We start from the raw sequence: 27,369 nt of genomic DNA, 5'->3' as shown, positions 1-27,369 counted from the left end.
GCGATTTAGAAGCATGTTGTGAATGAAGATAATAAAATACTATTTTCAGGGATCGACAAAATATTTTGTAGGAGGTTTGGAGTTAAAACCTGACTACGGTAACCGATATAAGATGTGGGAGGAATAAACGTCAGTTAGTCGCCTGGTAAAGGGTTAAATTACATCGTGGTTTACATTGACGTTAAATTAAAACATTCATGGAAAATTTCATGACTCTAAGCCCAGCGTTTGTTATTTCGAAATTTTATCTCTATCCCGTGGGAATATCGGGATAAAAAGTTGCCTATGTGTTATTCCAGACGTCCAGCTACCTACATTACAAATTTCATGACTCTAAGCCCAGCGGTTGCTATTTAGAAATTTTATCCCTATCCCGTTGAAATATCTGGATAAAAAGTATCCTATGTTCTAATCCAAGTTATAAACTAACTTTTTGCTAAATTTCATCCAAATCCGTCCAGCCGTTTCAGCGTGAAGGAGTAACAAACATACTCACTCACTCACTCACTCACAAACTTTCACATTTATAATATTAGTAGGATAGGATGCACCATAAGTTTGTAAGCCTGTCAGTTTGTTACTTCATCACGTCTAAACCACAGAACCGATTAAGATGAAATTCGGGATACAGATATTTTGAGTCCCGGAGAAGGACAAAGGATAGTTTTATCCCGGAAAATTGCAAAGCTCCTGCGGGATAGCGAAAACCGAATTTTACACGGACGGAGTCGCGAGTAACGCATATAATATGTCGCACATTTCAAGCTACTATCACTGTACAGAGTCATACAATAAAGATTATCCCCCTTATTCATAAACGACAATCAAACCTATTTTAGTTAAAATGCCGTTAAAATTCGTTTGTCCTTATCTGTCAGTTCGACATTTGTATTTGTTAGAAAGGGACAAAGCATTTGTTAGTTAACATAGGCTTGTTAAGTTTTATGAATAAGGGGGTATATCTATTACTATTTCTAGTAGGGCACAGTCACTCTCTCATTATGAGAGGGCTTGGGGCGTAGTTCCCACGTGCGTCCAGTGCGGATTGTGAACTTGACATACTATTGATTTTTTGTACTCCTCCTTCCTCACGATATGTTTTTTTACCGAAATTTCGACATCGATAAATAAAATAATAAAGAAAACTAAAAAGGTGAGTGAATAAAATTAAAGTATTTGTTTCAGGTCCAATACGCTCCAAAAGTGCGCGTTTTCATCAAATCCGGTTCAGCTAGTGGCAGGATACAGGAAGGGGACACCTTAGTTATAGGTCAGTCTACACATTTCTTTTTCAATAAAAAAAAGTTTCGAGTTTCTTTTTTTTTCAAATTTGTAATAGGCAGTTTTTATCACGTTTGTCTTATTTGCATCGACTATTTATTTTGATTTTTTTTTTAAATTTTCGTTATAATAATTTATTTAATAATATTTCCTTTGTTATAGGTTGTCAAGCGAACGCAAACCCTAACAACTTGACGTACAGATGGATTTTGAACAACGAACAAATTGCTGGCGCTATTAGAAACGAACTGGTAAGCAATTTCTGAACCGACTTAAAAGAGATGGTTCTATATTATTTACAAAATTAGTATAATCGGTAACTTAACTTATTATATGCATTTTCCGCGGTCAAAACTAATTTTTAATCCCAATAACTTCAGAAAGGTTAGTTAGGTTATAATACGGTATTTGACAACTCCTGAATTTGACATATCTTAACATTATTATGAAAATATAGATATACAGACAGTGTTTAGCGAAGAGAAAGCTTAATTCGGTTGAAAATTGGATTTATGGTGAATTTTTGAAAAATCTATACCTATAGCTGTCTCTTTCTCAAACGCTTTTCTTTATGCAGCAAGTACGCGGCGGTACTGGCGTGTGACGTCACATGCCAGTTTGTCTTTCTCTGTCTAATCTTGAATTTCAGACCCTTATTTGTAAAGGTAGCTTAAAAATTGTTTCTTTATTCGATAACAGGCATTGTGAAGTTTTAATTTATAAAACATATACAAAATAGTCAAATACCGTATTAGGTTAAGAAAACTAAATTCAAATGTATGGAAAATTTGGCAAAATTAATGCAAGACTTTTATCTATCAGGATGTGTAGGTTATAGAGCCAAGTTAAATTTTATCCACTCTCCCCCCCTCTCCGGGGTGAGCTTCACCCCCCACCCCCTCGAATATGTCCCGGACCGCGGTATTTTCTATTTTAAAAGAAAACCGTACACGATACATAAAAAGTGTGTATGAACGAAATAATCCTAGATAAATTTATTATAAACCTTTCATACATACAAAATCGATACCACTTACAGTTTCAGCGCAATCTGGCACCAAATACGAACATTTTTATTAATTAATCCAGTTTTTTTGTTAATCGTTTAGTTTTTTCAATTATTTCACACTTTACCGCCAAGATATGTACTTATGACTAAAGTAAAGAATAGGATATGCTCTCTACAAAAAGTTATAATTCATTTCTACACTCATTCATTTGATGCTGCTATGCTATTTTGAAAATTCACCATCATCAGCTACTCTCGTCGATTAATTTGAACTTTGAAAGCGCCGCGCGGTCAGTGCGCTAGTTCCCCACTTCCCCACCCCTACCCCGCCCGCTCTGCACGGCCACAGTAAAAGAGACCAAGTAGGTTAACTACGAACAAAAGTACATGGCGTGGATTAAATGTGTGCGCTTCGCGAGATGATCACCTTTTACGTTCGCGTACTCGTACTTACGTATTTTAGGGTTCCGTACCCAAAGAGTGCCAACGGAACCCTATTACTGAGACTCCGCTGTCTGTCTGTCTGTCTGTCTGTCTGTCTGTCTGTCTGTCTGTCTGTCTGTCTGTCTGTCTGTCTGTCTGTCTGTCTGTCTGTCTGTCTGTCTGTCTGTCTGTCCGTCCGTCCGTCTGTCACAGGGCTCTATCTCTTGAGCCGTAATAGCTAGGCACTTAAAATTTTCACAGATTATGTATTACTGTGGCCACTATTTTAACAACAAATACTAAAAATATAATAAAATAAATATTTAAGGGAGGCTCCCATACAACAAACGTGATTTTTTTGGAGTTTTTTGATTTTACGATGTTCCACGATGTGCAAAAATTGTAGAGGCCAGAGTTGCGTGAACGTATTCGAATGCGACATTGAAGAAGATTAGAATAATGCTGTTTTTTGAAGTAAATGTTATAATAGTTAATAAATATATAATATTGTTAGTAAATAGTTCTAAAAAATAAACGTAAGTTTAAAATAAGCTGGTTTTATTTGCAATTGGCAATCTCTCTCAGGCCCAGTACCTGTAGGTAGCGAATTTTCAATAGGAAAGAAGTAATCTAAACAATGCAAGAAATGCCGGTGGATGCAAGTGGCAAGTTGTCGTTCATTGTGGCGTTCTAAGGGGGAGGCCTTTGTCCAGCAGTGGACGTCTTCGGGCTGATGATGATGATGATGATGAATCTAAACAATAAATTCATCAAAGAACTCTCCAGACCACACTTGGACACACCATTCACCACGTATCATACTTAGTTCCGTTTCGGGGTAAATTTTTGGAGCGTTTTTAGGTTCCGTACCTCAAAAATAAAAACTGAACCATTATAGGATCACTCGTGTATCTGTGTCTGTCCGTCCGTATGTCATAGCCAATTTGCTCCGAAACTACTTGACCAATTGAATTGAAATTTGGTTAACCTATGTAAATTGATGACCCAAACACGGACGTGTAGTGTAAATAAATTAATTTTAAACACGGGGGCCAGTTTTGGGGGTCAATTAGAATTTAAAAAAAAACTATGTATAAACTATATCGTGTGACATATCAAATGAAAGGGTACATTATGAAAATCTCAAATATATATTTTTATTTATTTTAAATTAATCCGCTTTCAAGTTATTTAAGAAAATAGGTGAAAATTTACCATTTCCTCGCCCCTTATCTCCTAAAAGCCCATTAGGGCCTAAAAATTTTTAAAAATACAGGAAATAGGTCCATACCTATAGATTACAGGAAAACATATGAGAATCTAATGGTATTTATAGTAACACCGTTTAACCAGTATGAATATTTATATTTCGCTGAATGGCCAAATGAATTAAATTTAAAAAATAGCATAGCTACGGTAAATTAAAGAGTTTAGAAATAAATTATACCTTTTTATAAAGAAAATGTCCTATTCTTTACTTTTGTCATACATATCTTGGCGGTAAAGGGTGAAGTTTTTGAGAAAACTAACCTTTCAGCAGAAAAAATCGATTAATTATAAAAAAAGTTAGTATTTGGTGTCATATTGCGCTGAAACTATAAGTAATATCGCTTTTAAATGTATGAAAGGTTTATAGTAAATTGATCAAGGATTATTTCGTTCCTACACACTTTTTATGTATTGTGTACGGTTTTCTTTTAAAATGGAAAATACTGCGGTCCGGGACATATTTGGGGGCGCGGGGGGTGAAGCTCACCCCGGAGGAGGGGGGAGAGTGGATAAAATTTAACTTTGCTCTATAACCTACATATCCTGATAGATAAAAGTCTTGCATTAATTTTGCCAAATTTTCAGCTAATTGTACTGAACTATATTACGTCAAATGCAAAACGCCTCAATTGCAGAATTCCTATTGCCAAGCAGTCCGTTAAGAGTTGTGATGGTGTCATAAAAATATATGAACAAAAAAGTAGTAGAAATCATTTGTTTAGTAAAAAACTGCCGCTCGCGCGTGAATGGCGTGCCAGTCGCTGCAATTGTGACTCGATTATTTATTTTAAAGATTATAAATTACCTATAACGTAATATATCTAAACATAAATCGAATTTATTGCATCATTCATGCAGGTGGTAGGACCTTGTGCAAGGTCCGCCCGGATTGCTACCACCATTATGCTCGCTAATCCTGCCGTGAAGCAGCAGTGCTTGCACTGTTGTGTTTCGGCGTGGAGAGTAAGACAACCGGTGAAATTACTGGCACTTGAGGTATCTCATCTTAGGCCTCTAGGTTAGCGACGCATCTGCAATAACCCTGGTGTTGTGGATGTTTATGGGCGGTGGTCATCTCTAACTATCAGGAGACCCACTTGCTCGTTTGCCATCCAGTCGCATAAAAAAAAATCATTTATAAGTAGGTAATAATTAAGTAAGTAAAAAAGGGCTCTCTTATAATAATTATATAAAATACGAACGTATACGTTGTAGGTAGGTTTCCTTTAAAATTGTATCCTTTGAAGACGTTTCGGCGCTTGCGCTTAATCTTCACCAAGTGTGCAAAATTGCCAACTTGTTAGTATGCCTCAACGTGTTCCTTTATACCCAAAGTACACGAGGCTGAATCTCCTCGAGTAAAGTGTCCATTAAGAAAATATTATGCAGTTTTAAGTAAGCCAGGTTTCATGCAGCATCTTTAGTCTCAAACGTATCTCATCTACATATTGCATAGCAGCCGTTGCTTGCAATTTCGTCTTGGTCCCGTTTTACGTTTACGCGATTCCTGGGCTAAAATACAGGGTGCCTCTGATCATGGGGTTTTAAATGCGAGATGAAATGAGGGCTATCGTTTTTTGTCTCACCAGATGGCGCACTGTTGCGTGAGGTTTTTAAGTATGGCTTTCAAAGTCTGTTATTACGGGCGTGAAAACAAAGTTTAGATTAAAATCATATTTAATACACCTTAAAACCGTACCATAAAAATATCGAGAATGCCATAGTGTTGCATAGGAAAAAGGGAGGACAAAGGTTTCCGAAAGACAAAACTGTCTCAAAACACAGACATTAATTGCCTCGGAAAGCATATTTGCCATAATTAATTTCAGATATTGCAAAATATTCACAAAATTATTCTAATTATAAATAAACCCGCGGTGAATTCATACGCGATAGCCCTCATTCTACTCGCAAAACTGAGCTGCTTTTGTTTTGTAACATTTTCAAATAATTTGAATTTAGATAATTTATTGATCCGCAAAGTTTAATCGTTCAATCAGTGTATCGGACACGTCTTATCGTTCGAGGGCAAAATTTATCTTGTACGGAGGCCCTTAAATAGTTTGACATTTGGCATTCTTTAAGATAAACATGATTAATGTGCAGTCATTAAGTAATGTAGGTATTGCATACACTGAAAAATACATTTTAGCTCTGTGGTTAAAATGAAATGAACACTAGTCATGTTTATGAAAAGTTTCGGAATTTAATATTACAGTACAGAAGCTTATTTATCCATCATAGGCAAACACCATCCATACTAATATTATAAATGTGAAAGTGTGTGTGTTTGTATGTTTGTCCGTCTTTCATGTCGAAACGGAGCGACGGATCGACTTAATTTTTGGCATAGAGATAGTTTATGGGCCAGAGAGTGACATAGCCGGAAAAATGCACAGTTCCCGAGGGAACAACGCGCGATAACCGAGTTCCACGCGGGCGAAGCCGCGTGCAAAAGCTAGTAATCAAATACTTTTTAACACGCTTTTATTAGGTCGACCTGTATGTAACTATGTAATGGAATCTAAGGTAACTAATTTAACCATATTCCAAAGGTCGTAGCGTAATGAAAATTGGCAGCTGTATGTAGTTCTGATGACAATACAATAATATGGTACTGGCGAACTGATCTGATGATGGAGCCGGAAGATATGAACTGGAACTTCATGATGGAATATCGTATCATAGTCGTGTTTGCACTTGTGAGAAAGGCCACGTAATGGGCTTTGAATACGATAAGGTTTCAAGGTTATAAAAAATCTATTGTTTGAATAGTGAAAATATTTCGTTATCAAAGACCAAAAAGTATCTATCATCCCAGCCTATATACGTCCCACTGCTGGGCACAGGCATCCTCTCAGAACAAGAGGGCTTGGGCCATAGTTCCCACGCGGGCCCAGTGCGGATTGGGATTGGCAGCTTCCACCAGGAAGTTAGATTAGTATTTGTTAACAAGAGTCTTTCCTGTTCCAGCGCCCCACGCTTTTACAATAAAATATTATAATTAAAAGCACATAGTTTACACTTCAGCCCAGAAATAGAGAAAACTTGAACGATCCATAATTATTTTTTTGTTTTTACGTGCATTTATAAAAGCGTGTTTTTCTAGTGTTTTTAAACTATTAATTATAATATAAGTTTCGAGAAATATGACTCATACTTGAAAAAGTTGGTCAGAAAGATTTTAAGATTGGTTTTTTGGAATCTTTTTGTATTTTTATTTTTATTTCAATTCCAAATTCTCCAAAATTCCAGCAGTGGTGTAGCGGTATAGCACGTGGCACGGAATGCCGAGGCCCTGGGTTCGATTCCCAGTGCTGGTCTTATTTTTCTGGTTTTTCTGTGCATCTATATTTCAGTTTGTATTTTCAATTCAGTAAGATTTTTTCTAATTATTAGCCTAAACGTGTTTAATACTTAAAAAAAACCTATATTATATAAATAAATTTTCATTTTTTAAATTCTCCATATCAGCAACCAGATCTTATCTTTCACGTGAATAAAACCTAGGATAAGGCAAAAAAACTATAAAGAATCCATAAACGAAAGGAAAGCTCTAAAAACCTTTACACTTTCCAACTTCCATAAAATAGTGTTTAATAATGAAGTATCACAAAAACTTCCAGCGCATACCTCTTAAATAAGAAACACGTACCAAGCTAAAGGCACTCTAGAGCTGCAAATTTTTAAAATTTCCCTTCTTGGCGTACCAAATACCTGCAATATGCATTTTACATAAGCCACGTCTGTATTGCGCTGAAATGTTAATATAAATATTTTTGATATTAAACTTTTTGGGGCTTTTTTATCTGAACTATGCAGGTTAGATTAAAATAGTTATAGTTTTGAAGTGTATCACATTGCATACGGCAGCTTTTTAGGGTTGTATTAATTTCTTTTCATTAACCACGTAAGGTACTAAATCTAGAACGGTCGTCTAGCAAATATCATCTTGCTTCGGACTCTAATGATCAAAATATGACGTGGTTCTTACGAGATTAAGGGGCTGTTTCACCATCCGTTGATAAGTGTTAACTGACGGTTAAATGTGATGCCGTCTCCGTCTATTCGAACAAAACAAATAGAGACGGCATCACATTTAACCGTCAGTTAACACTAATCAATGGATGGTGAAACAGCCCCTAAGGCTGCGTTTCCACTAGAGATGTGCGGGGATGCGTTGCGGGGAATGTGTTTGTCATGAACTATAGTTTGCGCGGAATAAATCTAGATAAAAGTTGATTGACCCCACTACCCGCATATGTTTGCAGGGGCGCGAAATCGTGCGAAAACGCGCGAAGCCTATCGCCTTCGGTTCGGCAAGCGCTTGCGTTATACGTACCAACTTGGAAAGTTTCACTTTGTTGTTGTTAAAATTCCAGATTGTTAAGAGTGTTGTTATTTGTTTTTGTTAATACATATTTTGTTAGTTATTTTTATTTGATTGAGCTTGTTGGTTGAGCGATAATGGAGGCGGATGATATGTATGTGATGTAGCAATAATTGTCATAGATTTTGTATCAAATCGTTTGGGAAAATGGTGTACATTGGTAGACAGGTGTCAATGCACTTTTATCCAGATTTATTCCGCGCAAACTATAATAGATTACACTTCTCGTATTGCAACACATTCCAAACAACACATCCTCACACATCTCTGGTAGAAACACAACCTACGTTTTCCGGTAAAAACGTGTAAAACGCTGCTGCCCGCTAGTCCAGCACGCGGCCTAAAAATATCCGTCCTTGTTTCAGATACTTCCCAACATTTCAAGAAAACTAAACGAAGCCACTGTCAAGTGTGAAGTACACAACCCCGTGGGTAAAAGTGCTGACACTAAATCTTTGGAGATCTCGTGTAAGTAAAATTTTGATCTGAAATTTCCTGGTACTGGTTGGTACAAGGCCCTTCTGGTCAAATAGCCATGACGAAATGCCCGCAGCTAGCACGCGTGTAAAAAATATTTTTACCCGACTTTCCGGAGGAGGGTTATGTTTTTTGAGCGTATGCGTTAGGTATGTATGTCCCATTACTGAGATTTTTTTGAGCCAGTCACGATTTCGAATAATAGAATCCGACTGTTGAACTTGAAGTGACTTAGTAGAGTTCTCTAGACTACTGGATTTGTTTTTTCTTTTTAAGTTATTATTACATAGTTTTTTTTTAAATCGAATTTATGACTTTTTAAACTTTTTCTTTTATACAAACCAAAAAGTGGACAAGTCTTGAAAGTGATTTAACCTCGTAAGGCTCAATGTCCTAAATTTAGGACATACGCCAAAGCTAATGTCAACTTCACTAATTGACATTAAGTTTCTAATTGTACTCATCCAAATTTGCCGTGGGTCTTACAAGGTTTGCGAGTTTCGTTCCATTTAATTATAAATAAAGATAAAGAGTAAATTCCTTAGTCATTTTCAAAGAGTATAAGTACCTATGTAGAAAGTCATTTTAAAGTCGTTGTTTTGTAATGTCAAAATGTCACAACATTTTATAAAGCGTTCTTAAAATAGTTTCTTTCAACGTATTCATGCCCCATTAATTTTAATCAGTTTCCGATCCAATAATAATTAATATGTAATTAATAGATTTAAGAGTCGGACCCCATGCAAAGGCCATCGTTGCAATTTTAATAGCACCATGGAAAGTTCACTTGCGGCGTTACTGGTTAATTATACAGGGGGTTCACATTGATAAGGTTAAACATATTATTATAGTTATGAGGATTTTTTACATAATTTATAGTATGTAAGGTTGATCCAAGTTTGTATAAAATAAGAAGACAGAGGAAACGTTTATTGTTAAAATCCATGAACAGTTGTGATAATATTTATGATTTGAAAAGTTTCGACATTTTGCTTATTTTAGACGTGTATGTGGGAAGTACGGCCCAAGCCCTCTCATGCTGAGAGAAGGTCTGTGCCTTGTAGTGAGACATATATGATGAATATTATATTGTAATGCTTATATTATCAGGTATATTACGAAACAATGACACGCATTTCTGTTCTTTCTTCACATCATCATTGCTTGCATCAGGGCTTGGCCGTAGTTCCCACGCGGGCCCAATACAGATTGCGAACTTCACACACTCAATCGCATTTATTCGCAGAAAGGTGTGTTCCTCACAATAATTTCCTTCACCGTAAAGGGTCATAGTAAATTTCAATTGTAATTTTGATGACTCGAACCCGCGATCCTCTGCTTGAAAACCCATAGGTCAAGCCACTAGGATACCGCTCATCATTCTCATTGCCACCAAAGTGGCAGGGCGCAACATGTTAGCTTAGAATCTAATATGCTTAGGAAAAATTATGTTGTTTAGGTGTAAATATTATGGTGTTGTCATAACACAAAAGAAGGTACAACCAAGCGGAGAATAAGACCCTTAATCCCCACCTATGAGAATAGGGGTGATTTAATCAGGTGAGCCTGCACCCGTTGGCTAAGTTAGACATAACTGGCTAAATCCGGAACGGCCTTGCTCTATTATAGGCATGGAGTATGTAATCGGCGGAGATGCCACAAACACATACTACTTATTAACCAGTCTGTTTGGCTGGTAAATATTTTTAGCAAGATAGGTAAAATCGTTTTAAACTTGCTTGATTTTCACACATAGACAAATTACACATTATATATTACACTTATATTACTCGTGTGTCTTAGCGTGATAAGTACTGTTTGTGGTATTTCGACTAAGATAAAATCGACTTCAAAAACTTTTTTTATTTCGAGAATACAAACTGAGACATGGATGCACAGAAAAACCAGAAAAAGAAACCAGCGCTGGGAATCGAACCCGGGTCCTCAGCAATCCGTGCTGCGTGCTATAACCCCTACACCACCGCTGGACAGGAATCTAGACACGATTTTTTCCTATACATACATATCTCAGGTTGCTTATTTCTACTACGCTACTTATGAGGACCTGGGTTCGATTCCCAGCGCTGGTCTCTTTTTCTGGTTTTTCTGTGCATCCATGTCTCAGTTTGTATTTTCGATATGGTTTCACGGGATACCCGTAAAAGTAACAAAATTTGGAGTTGAAATAAAAAATACAAAAAGACTCCAATAAACCAATCATACTTTTTTTATTATTTTGATTTATAATGACGAAGTTTTTCATGAAACAAACCAAACGAAATTCAAAACTGACTTTTATTTTGTAGTGTGTTATAAAAAACATATTCAGTGTCCGATTTTTGGTCGCCAAGCGTGACATTTTAAATGTCAACACGTAACTATCTTTTTATTTGTAGAAACACAGCATTACAGAATTAGCGTCTACTAATGTATTTCCAGCGGAAAAATTCGCATCTCAATCTGAATACTTAGTATTATTATTAGTATCGCCATCTTGATGGCTCCCAAAATGTCAATCAATTATTGTATTAAATTAGTAACATTTTCATATCCATGAATATGGAATTTTATTATTAAGTGTCAAATGACAACATGATAAATGTACGGCTATACGATAGCTACTAAAACTAATTAAGAGAGCATGATAAATACGAACTTTTTATTTAATATTAGTTGACCCAAATCATCTCGGTATCTCTCCTACTTTCCCTTCTACAGTCACACAGAAAACTTAATTAAGCAATTCCCACAGTCGGGCCCACGTTCAGAGAGAAGCCCAGAGACGCGGAGGCCGAGTCTGGGTCCGCGGCCACCCTTACGTGCCTCGTGGACGGCTACCCTACACCCGACGTATCTTGGATACTTTACAAAGGAGACAAGGAAATAGTAAGTCTGAAATTATTACTACATCATCGGCAAGCGCAGCGTAGGACGTCCACCAACGAGATGGACGGATGACCTGGTTAAAGTCGCGGTTCACGGTGGATGCATGCCTACATCATCGTCAACATTATCATCATATCAGCCATAGGACGTCCACTGTTGGATATAGGCCTCCTCCATATGGCATGGATGTGTAGTGTATATTTCAGTGTTTCTTTTTTATTATTATTCGACTGGATAGCAAACGAGCAAGTGGGTCTCCTGATGATAAGAGATCACCACCGCCCATAAACATCTGCAACACCAGGGGTATTGCAGATGCGTTGCCAACCTAGGGGCCTAAGATGGGATACCTCAAGTGTCAGTAATTTCACCGGCTGTCTTACTCTCCACACCGAAACACAACAGTGCAAGCACTACTGCTTCACGGCAGGATTAGCGACCAAGATGGTGGTAGCAATCCGGGCGGACCTTTCACAAGGTCCTACCACCTGTTTCTGTATGTGTATCTATTTTTATAAGCCAATAAACCATTCTTATTCTTATTCTTAGTTATATTTCTACTAAAATAATTGTTAAATTCGCGGCAGCTAAGACCCGTGTAAGCCTCGTTCACAAGAGTTCATCACATTCAATTTATGAAAGCTACCAAACCTCGTTTACTATTGTCATGTTTACTCAAACGCACAAAAGGAGGGTTTCCTTTTAATCCATATTAGCAATTTCTTTGGCAGAATGTAGGCAGCTCTTCTAATCTGACTGTCGTAGTGAACTCGGCGACAGCAGGCCAGTACTGGTGTAGGGCGAGCGCCGATGGTTACCAGGATATAGCGGCGCCTGCTATGGTGTATGTGAAAGGTGAGAAACAAAATTCTATCACTGCTTAGAGAGCAGCTGGGCTACTACGAAACTCGAAACTCGAAGTTCATATCGTACTGTCCCTCTCGCTCTCATATTAAATAGTATAAGTGTCAGAGGGACCGCACGACACGAACTTCGAGTTTCGAGTTTCGTAGTAGCCCAGCAGGGTTTCTTAAAGCGGTCATAGGGGTCCGTAGCATGTGTATCAGGGGTCCGCAGTGTAGGTCAGTCTGTAAATATAACATATTGCATTGTCGTTATAGAGTGGCGAATTCTATAGTATTCAATACGTTATCACTGCGCTTAGACGCTAAGGTTTTTTTTCATTTCCAACAATATTTACACAGGGGTCCGTGGAATTGTTTAAATTGCGAAAGTGTTCCGTTACTGAAAAAAGTTTAAGAAACCCTGGTTTAGAGGATCTTGATGTTTCGACCATATTGCAATGGTCGTGGTCGCGAGTAGACCGAAGCATTGGTAGGATATCATGTTCGTTTAGTGGCGAGGTTTTAATAATTGTAATGTTAACATAATATACTGTAATATAGCTCGAGGTTAAAATAACATAATGCTGCTCTTCATTGCACATAAAAAAAGATTACAGTGAAAAACAGATGTATACAAAGGCGAAATTATATATCTTACCGTTAATTTTAATACGATTGATATGACAACAGAAACAACATTAGACACGTATAATAATTATGTAGTTATATTATTATTAGGTACTACAATAATTTAATGATGAGTGAGATTTTTATTGCGAAAGTTAAAATCTTTCTAAAAAAATGTTCTTTGACTGCTGACCTTTTATTATTGACTGTTGTAACAGTAAATAAAAATGACCAATTGGTTTTTTTTTACATCTGAAAAATACATTCACTTTTGGAGAAATGGGTTCTTTGTTTATCTTTGTGTGGGTTTTTATTCATATTATGGCAAAAATATAATATCAAAACGACTTGTTACTGCATTACTCTTTCAAAATAACAGGATAAATAATACAAAAAAATATCTTAAACTTAATCTTAAACTATATATTATTATAGGGTCTTTAACTAGACGCAGTACAATTTTTTTAAATGTTTTTTATACAACCTTGTCATACTTATCTTATTACACTTGACTAGTGGTTGCCGATTGGTTGTCGAATATCGATAGCTGCTGGATAGCATAAATATCGACAGTTATTATACTATCGATAGCTGAAACGAACCAGACTTAACGTTCTTCTTGTATGAACTACAAAAATATTTTAGCAACGGTGCAGTTGGCCGCAGATGTGCCAACAGCCACGTAAATTACAATTTGTGAAAAGGTGTTAATTTTTTTATAATACGTATTTTATATCACTAATTTTATAAATTGTTACAAGTAAAGACAGAAATAGCGTGAAAAAATACTTTAAACACATTTAAAACTTGGCAAATCTATTTGAAATGTGTCTGTTCAATTTTCTTGCAATCGAAATAAAAAGCAGAGTAAATAACTTGTTCATAAACCAATATTATCCTCGACTGAAATATCTACCTAGATATTAATGGGTTTTTAATGAAAAGAATCAATATTATCGATACTATAGTCCCATCGATATTATGGCTAGTTATAAATAAAAAATATCGATAGTTTTCATCTACAACACTAGCTTACTGGCCACTCGGCACCGCCTAGTAAGGTTGAACCGATCAATTCGCCATAATTTAGTATTCCATACGGCCCGGGGCATACGTTAGCATGCATGAAGTTTCGAGGAGTTTTACCAACAGTTGGGAAACTCGCCTTCAAGGAAAAACTTGGTCTCATCAAACTAGTTTTAATATTAAAGTGGAGTAAGAATGTTTAGAACTTAATTTGAAGTGAAAGGACCGTGTTTTTGTTGAGTAGAAAGTGGAGAAAAGAAGAGTAAATAAAAAAAAAAATAGTAGTCTTGTGTATTTAGTCCTCAGCAGGTACACGATACGAGAACTTACTGTTGTACTATACTGGCTGTTGCCCGCTACTACATTTGTGAACATTTTTTTTACCTTATTTTTTGATAGTTTTTTTTATGTAAGTAAAGCTTGTAAAGAGCATTTAATTTTATGATCAATGTATGTATGTATGTATGTATGTAAACTCTTTATTGTACAAAAGAAAATTAACAAAATACAACTGACAAACTTTAAGATACTTGTACAAAGGCGGACTTATCCCTTTAAGGGATCAATGTTTTTGTTTAATTTCCTGAGAATTGAAATCGAATGTAGAGTATAGCCATTTAATCATTGGCGTGACTAGCAACCCTCGCCTGCGGCTCTGGTGAATATAGACGTGTTGAAAAAAACGGCGCGTTTTACACCACTTGTTGTACAATCTACTATTTTCTAGCTTTGAAATTACAAAGTAAATAGGGAATAAAGTGAAGTTACAGTTCAGTATGACTGCTTATAATGAGAGTTTCTGTAAAAGCTGGATGGCGCGAGTATCGCAAGGTCGAATAACTCTAAATGAGCCAATCGCAAGCACGACTGTAACAAAGAGACCTCTCGATACCAACGCCATCTAGCGATATTTTGTCAAAAACTCATTGATTGGTACTGTCATCCTATTGTAAAAATATGTTTATAGGTATTTTGTATTATAATGTCTACTGTGATTTAATTCAGTATGTTGTTTCAAAGGTCCTCCCAGAATAATGTCAAATCAAACACAATACGGCGTAGAAGGAGACAGCGTGAGGATAGAATGTATATCTTTCTCTGTCCCCAAACCCGATTACGTGTTGTGGACGTTCGCCGGCAATGAGATTAACTCGTACTATAACCAGGTAAGCGACAATTGTTTATTAAATTTAGGTGCATGTTTGTCGGGTACGCCGTTTTGACGTGTGACAATCAGTAGTGTTACTTTTGTTGTTATGGTTAGTTATTTTTTGTAGTTCGTTAAATAAGAATAAGAAGTTTATTTGATTTCTCCACCACCAAGTACAATGAAATAACTTGGATATTACAATAGAGTTGTAGTTGGCAGACTTGTGTGGGCCGACTGGTGGTCGAACTAAGAATGCCCTGTGTGTCAGGTCACCAGGTCTCCGACCCTCAGATGTTGGCAACTACTGAATTAAACATTAACAAACAAAATAAAAAAGAAACAAGTTTGCATTACAAATTATTTTAAGGAAAGGATCATACAACGTGAACTACTACAGTAACATGGCAAGATGCTTTTATGTGGGTACATATTATTATTATGTATGTAAGAATGATCGGTACAGTTAACACATTTTTTTTTAAATATCAGTCATTAATATATTTTTAAATGTTTTAAAAGACTTAGAATTATCTTTAAAATGAACGTGTGTCTAATTCAGTACATATAAAAAGCTATTACCTAATAGATAGTTTGCATGTAATTTGTGACTTTTGTAAGTCAAATATTTTTTATTGGCTATTTTCTATGTTCTACTGCTGTTCAAAGGCCTCTCCCTCGGATTTCCAATTTCCCCTGTCGGCAGCTAAGTTTTGCCAGTCGTTTCTGAATGCGTCCAAGTCGTCCCACCACCTCCGTCTCGGTCTGCCGCGCCTCCATTGACCATCTAGGGGCGCCCACTGAGTAGTAACCTGTGCCCATCTCTCCGAGTGCATGCGGTAGATATGGCCAGCCCAGTCCCACTTCATCCTGGCGGAGTCACGTTCGTTTAGAGCACTCTAAACATCACATAATCACATTGTCGTAAAAGACACATGTCACTTAAGACAATTTTCCAAAAAAACCTTTTAGCACAGAACGTTATACTATAAATTTTAATACGTGAAATATTTCAGGAATACGCGTTCTTGGAAGAAACTTTAACAGACGGAAAGACAAAGTCAACTCTTATAATACGAGAGAGCGAAGCGAGGCACTTCGGGACGTATAACTGTAGCGTGTCCAACTTGTATGGATCAGATAATATTGAAATAAAGTTGGTACCAGACAGTAAGTATAGTAATTTTAATATATATTTATTAATTTTTAAAATAAAGTTCGACTTTGCTAGCCATATTCTGGCACATAATAAAAAAAACGTACGCTTTTGTCGGATACAACATGGAAGACATCATATTATATTATTAGTAAACTTTTTACATTCGTGGATGCGAATATTTAACTCCGACATTCGGGAATGCAAATACGAATGTAATGAAAAGGTTTTTTTAATATTTTTTTTTATTAAACTAAAGATTAAGTTAGTTTTTTCGTTACTAAACTAGTATATTGTAATTTATATTTTTATGTTCCAAATAACACACCCAAATTTTATCCAAATCCTTCCACCATCCGTTCATACAAATACACACACACACACACACACACACACACACACACATACACACAAACTTTCACATTTATTATACTAGTAGTATTATGTTTTCCCAAAATATTTGCATATTTTTTTTTTCAGAATCACTACCACTAATCCTAATAATCACCGGAGGAGCATCGGCAATTATAGTAATTTTAATTATAATGCTTATTATAATGTTGTGCCATCGGAAAAATAGAAAATCAGACGTCGATAAGAAGCCCGATATCACAAACGTGGGCAAAACTAACGTAGATCAATTCAAAGATAGTGATAGAAGTTCTAACATAAGTGATTTGAAACTGGAGTTACGGCAAGTTGAGGGAAGTTGTGAATTGGTGAGTGTCGTACAAGCACTTTGACTAATTGGAATTCTCATAAAATATTTAATACAAATAAACAAAAAAAAAACCTCTCCAATCTTGTATCTTATTTGTGCATTTGTGTTTTATATGACATGAGGGGGTAAACGAATTATTAGGTCACTTGTCTTGTGTTGCCAGTCTAGAGGGCAATAAATACCTCAATTTTATCGACTGTCCTTAATCGTCACACCAGAAATAGCAGCACAACTACTTCTATGACGTATCTACTCGTAGTAGGTACCTATAACCCGGCAGCCAGGTTTTTTTAAGGGAGGTTAAAGTAACGTACTTCTGTAACTTAACCATGACATTAATTTAATTAATAAACAAAAATTCAGACTTCGTTAACTTTCTAACAAGATTTTAATTGCCAGCAATGAACAGCAAAATAAATTGACAAGTATGTGTAAATGACAGCCGAAAGATACTTTGATTATTACTTGTCAATTAATTTGCTGTACATTGCTGGCAATTATAAAAAAGCCTGGCTGCTCATAACACACTGTATTCAATGTGTTGGCTAAACTCAGGGCTGGACTAAAAAACCTAGAATGTGGCAACAAACGAGAGGAAGCTTGTAAGATGAAAAAAGACTTTTCAAGGAGAATTGCTGACAACTCGAAATTCGAATATTCTTTTTAAACATGAATTGTGGGAGAAGGTATTTGGTTGTAGACTCGGACGCTTTCCCCTTTCCAGTCCTGGATATTTAGATTCGAGGCGTTTCTTAAGGACATAAAAATGTCAGACAGTATTATTAAAACTTGAACTACTATTTTTTTGTAGGATCCCTCTAACGGCTCTGACACAGAGTTCCACTCAAGCCTTCAGTTAACAACAAATCTGGGCCTCCCGTTAGCTGGACCAGTCCCCCTGCCAGATGGAGGATACGTCAATGACATGATGAAACCTTACCAGCGGTACAGCGGTGACTTCAACCAAGCTATTACTAATTTGAATTTTAAGGTTAGTTTTTTTTTCTGTGGCTTCCCACGAGATTGACATAGTCACATTTAGTGTACGCGTAAAGAAAGTTGAAAGAGATCGTGAATCCAATCGTGAATTTCAGTGACAATACGACCTTTGGTAAAAATATTCAAAGAAAGGTATGTTTCTACTTATGAATCTAACATGCACACCTGTGAAATTCCCAATCCACATGTGCCCGCGAGGGAACTACGCCCTGAGAATTCTGTGTTCTGACCGTTTACACACGTAGGCTAAGATAAAAAATAAGTTAAAGAATATCTAATAAGTTTCTGCTAAAATTTGCATTTTGAATACAAGCTTTTTTGCTGACTGTACTTTTTGTTGACTGTATTTACATTGTCATCTTAACTGCATATCCGTACCATATTTCAAGTCGGTACTATTAACCATTGAGGAGTTCCCACCTGCGGAGACGATTTTGGCAGGACCACCAAGATATCACTAAGTACCTGACTATTATATTGTCATCAAATTTACATAAGTATGCCAAATTTAAAGTCAATCGGACCGCTAGAAGTGGATTAAATTTAGCTTCCAAGATTTGACCCAAACAAATAAACAAACAAATAAATAAATAATTAGGGCAAGCTAAAGAAAAGCTTGTAAAAAGATGTATTGATTAACGCTTAGGCGCTAGTGGTTGCATTTACTGTCACTTTTCACCATCACCTTACCGTTTCTCTTTGTTTGTTTCTTTTGACAGAAAGAAGTAAAAACGACTGCAATTCCAAGTGCGTTCAACAATAAGAACCCAGCTGTCATATCTACCGCTTCTCCACAGGGCCACGGCCAAAGCAACGGCTACGTGCCATACGTGGATTACTCCAGGGACTACGCTCCCCCCCACTCCAGCGACAGCCTGACTGGGTCGTTCAGGACCGACCCCTACCCTGGGCAGTGTGGGTCGCTGCACCGGCAGGCCAGTTGTGGCCGGTTAGGGGGCATGGTTGGGCCTGACGGTAAGTTAATAAAAAAAAAACACTTCTCATGCTCGTAAAGTTCGTGTTTATGCTGGATCTAGGCAAAATAAAATGACTTTTTATGCTTTAGTGCATAAAGTAAAATCTTCGTCTAAGACCAAGGTAGCCAGGTGTCAACAGCCGCAAACAAAAAGTTTCTATATAAAACTAAAAATCAATCAAAATAAATTAAAAAAATAAACATTTATAATTACATAGCAATGCATGAAAAATAAAAGGTGCCTACCTAGTAAGCGAACACTTGTTTCCACTGTTCCCATTTAATTTCCTCTTAATCGAAGTAAAAAGTAGAGTATAAAACTCGAGCATTAAACCCATTTTCCTCTCGACGTGTCTATTCACCCTCGCCGTACCGGCTCGGGTAGCTATAGGAACGTCTCGGGTAAAATGGCGTTTTGTGCTCTTGTTGTACAGTCCACTATATTCTCACAATGAAGGCAAAGTCTTGTCTTATTTGCCACTTCTACTTCGCCATCTTCCTTTGAAAGTATCTGGGTCGTCCCTTATCATCAGCCAAAAGACGGACACTGCTGAACAAAGGCCTCCCCCTTAGAACGCCACAATGAACGATAACTCGCAACTTGCTTCCACCGGTCTCCCACAACTCTTAGGATGTCGACTTCGTCCCTGGATCGTCGTGGATCGTCCCTTTTGGTTTTTAATTTTAAATGTACCCTTTACAACATAACTGCCTAGACTTTTGATAAGGTTCAATGCACAGTATGGTTGAATGCAAATGTCCCTATTATAAAAATGTTTTTTTTTGTTAATAGTTATACCAATGGCAAACCAAGGAGCACTAACCAACGGAGTAGACGTCAGATACGCTGCTACTTACGGTAATCCGTATTTGAGGGGGAGCGGACCTATTTGTAAGTAAAATTTGAGTTCTAAGTAACTACAAAAAATCTGAATAAATACTATTATAGCTTTGTAACCCCTTTGTCGTAAGGGCGCAATATTTTGTATTTAATTTTGACAAAAAAAACTGGCTGTACCTGAATTTATTGTAAGATAAGATAACATTTATTTGCAGAAAAAGGGTTAGAGTTATGATAGATATCGTTCCATGTTTTTCAGCTGCATTTACACAGCATGCAAATACATGACAAAGCAGGCACTCAAACATTTCTAAATGCATGTCATATATGTAAAAGATACATTATTATTTTTTCTCATAAAATTGTGTTGTGTTGTATAAGCGATGATATAAAATGTTCAACACTAATCACAGTGAAACTAGCCCTAAATATTTTTTCTTTTTGCAGCGTATACGCCACAAGTTAACACGGCTAAGCCTGCGGCGACTCCCGCGCCGCCACCCTATTATACTATTCGAAACACTAATCTTCCTTTACCTGGTAAGCTTTAAACTGTAAAACTGATCAAACTACTGAATAACCTAACCAACTAAAGTTTAATGGTGAAAAGATGAAAAAACCCTGACATTGTTATGTCGATTATATAAAAATGGTTAAACTTATTTTAATGAACCATGGTTATCAAAAACCGCAAAAAACTCGCTTTCACGTAAAGAATCCGCATCGAAATCAGTCCATCTGTTTGAGAACTACGATGCCACAGACAGCATAACACTCCTCTTTTTGCATCAGGGGTTAAAACAATGGGGCCAATAGTATTAAATAATAGCTCTTTCCAACAGCTTCGCTCGCGTCAATCATTCCAAATCGGGGAATTTACAAAATTTCCATGAGGATTCCCAACACTGACATCGTGGTCTTCATTAACGCTATCGAGAACTCCCCGCAAAATTTCATGGGTCTAAACTTGGCGGTTAAGATTTTGAGATCCCAATGGGAATATAGTCTTGTTATTCATTTTGCTGTAAGCGACAAAGTTTACAAATAAAGTTTGTTTTAGCGACGTCAGTGATGTCACCGTCATCATCGTCGTCATCGAAACCTGTCTCAAGTCCAATAGCATCTATGTCATCTGTAAATAGTTCTGCACAACCTCAAGTAAGTTTCTGCTTACGCCTTGTTTTACTTTATTTCCGATAATTTCGACAGATGGGTCCTTTTATTTCATACGAAATATAATGATTGTAAAGTCATAGTATTAAAGACCAAATAAAGATCAAATTATTAAATTTACTAGCTTAAAAAGTGACACTGACACGTAACAGAGATATAAAAAAAATGTTCGCTCACTGAGGCCCAAAATTTTTTTTCAAGTTTTTAACAAGTCTCATTGTATTTTCTTTATTTGTGAAAATCATCCCAGCCTATATACGTCCCACTGCTGGGCACAGGCCTCCTCTCAGGGTGTATTGTTTTGTAGTGAGGGTTTTCTGACAGATAGACTAGCGCTAAATGGCGCTGGTATCGTGAAGGTCGATTTTGACGTTACAGCAGGGCTACTACGAAACTCGAAGTTCGTATCGTATCGTCCCTCTCGCTCTCGTATTAAATAGTATAAGTGTCAGAGGGACCGCACGACACGAACTTCGAGTTTCGAGTTTCGTAGTAGCCCTGCAGTCTTGATTGCGATTGGCTTATTTAATTCAAACTTAAATGTCAAAGTTATCAAACAGACATCATGATACTAGCGCCAACCAGCCTGACGCAAAAAACCTCATTGTTAATTATGTTTTCGGCACAGACAGTAAAAAATTGAAATTTTTCTAGGTACCAAGGCCTTCACCTCAACCGGCTGGCGCTTTGTACATTCTTCCACCTTCAAGTCAAGGGAATTTCCAGTCAAACCAAATTACAACCAAAGGTATAATTGTCTTATTTTTTAGTTTCTCAGTTCGACAGTAAAAGTTTATTTTATGTATAGATTTTGTGAACAAATAAAAAATGAATGAAAAGATTTTAAAGTCAATACAAATAAAAATATTTTATTAATCCAATAAAGCGCGCTTGTTTTTTGCTATAAACGCTGCGTTAAACTGCATATGCATATGTGGGTATGCGTTTGACGTCAATCAATTTGCGTCAGATAATTTAATTACCAAACATTGTCTTACGCGGTGAGCGCAGCGGCAAACGCATGTTTGGTAATTATATTGCGTGGATTGTGATTGGTTAGAGTAGATGTGCGTCAAACGCATTGCGTTTACCCCAGCGTTAATCGCATAAAACAACCGAGTGCTTTAAAGTGCTTAATTAACTTACATTTTCAAGGTAATGTTTCAGTTTACGCAAAGAAAGGAGCATCCTAATCAAATTTAAAAAATTAGGTACTCATCTTATTAAAGCAATATTCTTTGTTGGAATTGTCCAGTGTCTAACTAAAATTATGTGTAATTCATTATTTTACTTATGTTTCCAGGTATCTCAAACCAGGCAGCAAATGGAACACATGTGTAGTCAACATTTATTCGTTTGAGTAGTTAGGAGATGAATTCAATTAAAATTATAGGAGTAGGTACTTAACTTAAAAAAAAAACAATAATGAAGCTGTCCTTTCAAAAACATTTACTAAATATCTAAGCCTAATTTTAGAATTTTTCTTTTAAAAATAAAATTACTGTATTCTACTAAGGCAGAATCTTATTAAAGGGTTGTTTTTAGTATTTAATGTAAAATATGTGAAATTTTAAGAAATTTAATTAAAATCTTGTTACTTAGTAAGAATTTAGAGATTTTTAAAGTCTAAGTCGAATTCTAGGAATAAATTTATATTGAAAATTATAACTTTTTTTGTACTATTGATAATTTTAAAAGGCTTGAGCATATCGAATCAAAACTTTACAAGCCTAAAATTAAAAGCTTTAAGTGTCAATGTCAAAGAAAATGTAATTGTAAGTTTAAGTAATTAGAATTTTAGTACACGTATTTAATTTTAAGTAAGCCATTTTATTTTTCGAGCGGTGATCTTAAAAAGTATCCTCATTTTTGTCACGAATTAAAGAACATTTTTCGTATTGTGACTTCTATTATTCCATAAATCTAGTTTCTTGCTGAGACTGAATAAAACTTAAATTTTTAAAATTGTTGTTATAAGATTCGATTTAAAAGTTTTAAATATTATTATTGTTTCTGATCAATATATATAAATTGACTGGCTAATTCAATTTGTGAAGCAAAATTGCTTTAAAACACCCAAATTTATATCTTATATTAAATGAGAAAGTTTGTGAAAACATTTGTATGTTTGTTACTCAAATATATAATAACTTTTAAAGCGATTGAAATAAAAAAGATTGTATTTATTATGGAAAATTGTAAAGTTCCCACGTATGAGATAAACCAATTCGTCGCGGATATAGTCACGGGTTCACTGTTAAATAAATGTTAGCAAGATTTTGTGCGATCTTATTGTTTGATTTTATTCTTTTTTATTAAATTATCACCCCACTTTTATAGGCACATTATTATTGTGTTTTATCGCAATCCTACTGGATAATACGACTAAATTAAGTCCAGATTTCAAGACAATGTGACGCCATGTTAACCACTGAGTGCGGTGTTTATTAAGCTAAAAACTTGTAGTTCTAAAACAGGTCGTTTATACTGTTTGAAATCTATTTACATTATTTTTCTTATATAAAAACACGTTTTTAATTTTTTCACTACCTAAATACATTGCTTTTAAACTAATGAACATGTCATAGACTACAGAATCATAATATATTGTATTCAGGCGGGTATTTTTTTGATCTTGAATGAAGGTCAGTATTTGACATTAAAACCCTTTACGCCAATTTATAATCAAGTCTCGATATGGCGCTTACGACTGTAAAATTGTGCAATGTGCATTAAATTTAAATGTAAAATGTACAGACCTCAAATAAATGGAAAGATTTTCTTTAGTTTATCTATTATTTTCGAAGTAATGATTGCCTAACAAAGTATATTTGTAGATTAAAAATCATTTAGTCCAAAGGCTGCAGTTTGTCTAGATAATTATGTTATAATATAAATAGGTATAGGTATAAGTTCTGAGGTAAGATCTTAATTTGGGAACCCAATTATGTATCCATTTGAAGTTTATTTACGATCTTACTCTTAACTTGTTTGATTGAAGTGTGCTAGATAAAAAGTTTTACAAAATATGTTGATTGTGCTATAAAATTATAAAATATAAGCAATTTTATATACTTTCTCGTTTTCTTTACCTTTTCAAATAGTGAAATTAATAACAGTACCTATTTTTTTTTTACAATGTCCAATTTTTTGGATTCCCTACCTTCTCTCACAATCTTGAACTAATTAATCTATTACTGCAAACGTCAAATAGAGACGCGAGCTCTGGTTCGAACCAACGGCACTCTGATTGAGAGGCCATAGGGCAAAATTACTCAAGCAACTTCGGCTAAGGAATGGAACTCTCTGCCGAGGTCAGTTTTCCGGAACGCTATAAACTGGACATCTGTAAGGTCAAAGTGAACAGACACCTTCTAGGCAAACGTGTCCCATCTTAGGCCTTATCTTCGCCTTCCATCAAGCGAGACTGAGGCCTAAGCCTATTTTTTATAAAAAAAACGCTCTATGAGGCCTATGTCCACAGCTGATATGATGATGATGATGACGGTACAGGTACATAGATAAGCGTGTTAAAAAGAATACTAATTACTAACTTCACTCCTTCTATAGCTTTTGTGCCCGAACTCAATTTAAAAATGTACAAAGCGTATGAAAAAAACAGAGGCATTTAAAACCCCTCCAGTTTTCTATACCCTTTGTGATCCGCTTCGAGGGTCCTCCAAACACCGTTCGAGTGCCCTCATAAACATATACTCGTACATACACTCTGTAGCTTTAACGACGGGTGTCGGGTATGTGTCGGCTTGAAATATGGTGTCGTGTAAAACAGGCATTGGAAAAAAAACGTAGTAAAAATAGAAGGAAATTGGTACTTATTAAGCAACACAATTTTCGTTTTATATACCATACATATGTATTCTATTAGGTATATCGATCAGCTATTGAAAGTTATATAGACGATCAATATGTTTCGAGAAAACATGCAGTTTGATGTTATAGATTTTGTTTTTTACATTGGTTGGCAATTTTGCGGAGGACGAGTACATGGATGGAAAAAAGGGGAGGTCTTGCCCAGCAAGGGCTAATAAGATAAAAAAAAACAAGAATGCAAATTTAAATTATGCATTACATTTATACGCATTACTTTAATAAATTAATTTAATTAAACTGAAATTCAGACTTTGGTAACTTTCTAACAAAATAAAAGGTGGAATAAACGAGTTCTAGAGTGGAGACGAGACCGCGTCTCGGCAAACGTAGTGTAGGACACCCTCCGGCCAGGTGGAGTAATGATTTGCGAAAGCCTGCTGGTAGAAGCTGGATGCATCAAGCGGAGGACAGCGCCCAATGGCGCTTATGATTGAGGAAGGCATAATATCCAACAATGGACTGCTATAGACTGATGATGATGATGATAAAAATAAGTTTTTGTGAAATATAATCATATTCATAATTTGTTTACTTATTCAGACAACACAGATATCTCAATAAGTCTTTGGTGAAAAAAACATTATTAATACAAGCTTTTATGCTGACTGTACTTTTTGTCGACTTTACTTTCATTGTCACCCAAACTACATGTGCAAACCTAATTTCGAGTCAATGCCATTAACGTTGAAGAGTTCCGTCCTGCGGAGACGATCCTGGCCGGACTACCAGGATGTCACTACCAGATTATTGTATTGTCACGCAATTTACATAAGTATGCTAAATTTCAAGTCAATCCAACTACTGGAAGTTGTTCGAATTTAACTTGCAAGATTTGGCTACAGACAGACAGACAACCGACAGGTGAAACTACCTAATTAAAAGCTTGTATAAATACGATGGTACACAATTTACCTATATTAACCGAGTTCTATAGATTCCTCATATATCCATCACAATACAAGTATCAAAGACTCGATCAAAACTGTTTACATTCTATCCCAGACGCCGGCTGTTCATTGTGGTCGGTAACGAGGTGGACTTAGTGCATGGGCTTTATACTATCTGCCTGCCGGTGAATGGACGCTTTATCCCGGGGGATAAACAACAATATTGCCTCTGAAGACGATCTATGGAAACTGCTGGAACGCCAAATTAATTTTCAAAAGATTTTCTTGCAAAAAGTAAGTCTTTGGAGTAGTTTTGGAAATAAATTTAAAATGCTAGCCGAAAGTTATAAAGTTAAAAAAAAACGTTGTAAAGTTTTCAATAAATTAAGATTTTGGAATTTCGCAAAAGTTCCCATCGGAACTCCCAAATATTTAATAACGAACTAAATTTACATGCGTTACCTCCGATTGCGTTACAGTGCATAAAAACACCTGTAGTATATATCGTAGATTTTTTACCCGATCCCGTAGGCTTATAACCTACAAAATTAGAAGCATTAGTGAAACCATATTTGCTAAGGAATTTTATGAGTATGTGCGTGCGTGCGTATGTGTTCTCATATTATTTAGTTCTGCAATTACTTTAGTCTTACAACTGGACTTCCCTAACTTAGATTGCCAAGCCATAATGCACAACTATACCATCAAAAGCATTGATTGGACCATTCAATTCGTACTCCATTAAGTAATTCCAAATTAACGGCGGATGTGCCGACGGCGCGGTTACCAAACACGGAAATGCTGTTTGCCACCTCCGGGCTGTCCGGATGTGCATCGTTTGCACTGAACGGGTTATGAAATTGATTGGTTTGGGGGTGGTTTTGATTGCCAGTATCGAAATCAAAAGGGCCGTCTATATTTTTCGAGCAATTGATCGATTCACGCGTTGCTTTACCGAGGTCCATATCCACTATACACATATACTAGCGCCTCTAGCGGCGAATTCATACGCGATAGCCCTCATTGGTGTCTTAAATTGTAATTCGCCCATAGAACTATCTTAAATTTTATTCTGTATTGAATGAAATACACTACAATGTTTTAAACTTTCGTGATTTTCACTCATAGTCAAAATACCACTAACGGGACTTATCACGCTAAAAAACACGAGTAATATTTACCTAGACGTTTCGACCACATTACAGTGGCCGTGGTCACGAGTAGACCCACACTCGTAGTGAAATACACTAGTCTAGTTTGTATTACAATGATTGATAAGTAAAAAGTTTAAAATCTTTGAATGTACCAAACATGGCAGCTTAAGTTTGTTTATTTAGTTAATTAC

At 36.1% G+C, this 27,369-nt stretch overlaps 1 protein-coding gene and 1 long non-coding RNA gene across 2 annotated transcripts in view; one reads left to right on the top strand and one right to left on the bottom strand.

Moving 5' to 3' along the window:
• The window catches only part of LOC141444341 (irregular chiasm C-roughest protein-like), a 213,308-nt gene extending 188,988 nt beyond the window's left edge, over nucleotides 1-24,320 (top strand). The window contains exons 8-22 of the mRNA XM_074109874.1: nucleotides 1,186-1,270; nucleotides 1,444-1,532; nucleotides 8,738-8,840; nucleotides 11,602-11,735; nucleotides 12,467-12,590; nucleotides 15,254-15,399; nucleotides 16,397-16,550; nucleotides 17,017-17,255; nucleotides 18,069-18,248; nucleotides 19,054-19,231; nucleotides 20,026-20,124; nucleotides 20,521-20,613; nucleotides 21,134-21,231; nucleotides 21,901-21,994; nucleotides 22,550-24,320. Of these exons, the coding sequence (XP_073965975.1) occupies nucleotides 1,186-1,270; nucleotides 1,444-1,532; nucleotides 8,738-8,840; nucleotides 11,602-11,735; nucleotides 12,467-12,590; nucleotides 15,254-15,399; nucleotides 16,397-16,550; nucleotides 17,017-17,255; nucleotides 18,069-18,248; nucleotides 19,054-19,231; nucleotides 20,026-20,124; nucleotides 20,521-20,613; nucleotides 21,134-21,231; nucleotides 21,901-21,994; nucleotides 22,550-22,587 (1,854 nt within the window). The 3' untranslated portion in view covers nucleotides 22,588-24,320. The remainder of the gene's footprint in view (nucleotides 1-1,185; nucleotides 1,271-1,443; nucleotides 1,533-8,737; nucleotides 8,841-11,601; nucleotides 11,736-12,466; nucleotides 12,591-15,253; nucleotides 15,400-16,396; nucleotides 16,551-17,016; nucleotides 17,256-18,068; nucleotides 18,249-19,053; nucleotides 19,232-20,025; nucleotides 20,125-20,520; nucleotides 20,614-21,133; nucleotides 21,232-21,900; nucleotides 21,995-22,549) is intronic.
• The window catches only part of LOC141444342 (uncharacterized), a 208,539-nt gene that overhangs the window by 177,415 nt on the left and 3,755 nt on the right, over nucleotides 1-27,369 (bottom strand). The window lies entirely within an intron of this gene.

This window comes from Choristoneura fumiferana, chromosome 29 (assembly GCF_025370935.1).
Source record: "Choristoneura fumiferana chromosome 29, NRCan_CFum_1, whole genome shotgun sequence".
NCBI classification, from domain to species: Eukaryota; Metazoa; Arthropoda; class Insecta; order Lepidoptera; family Tortricidae; genus Choristoneura; species Choristoneura fumiferana.
The sequence above is the reverse complement of the archived record's forward strand: the minus strand, read 5'-3'. Positions and strand labels throughout refer to the sequence as shown.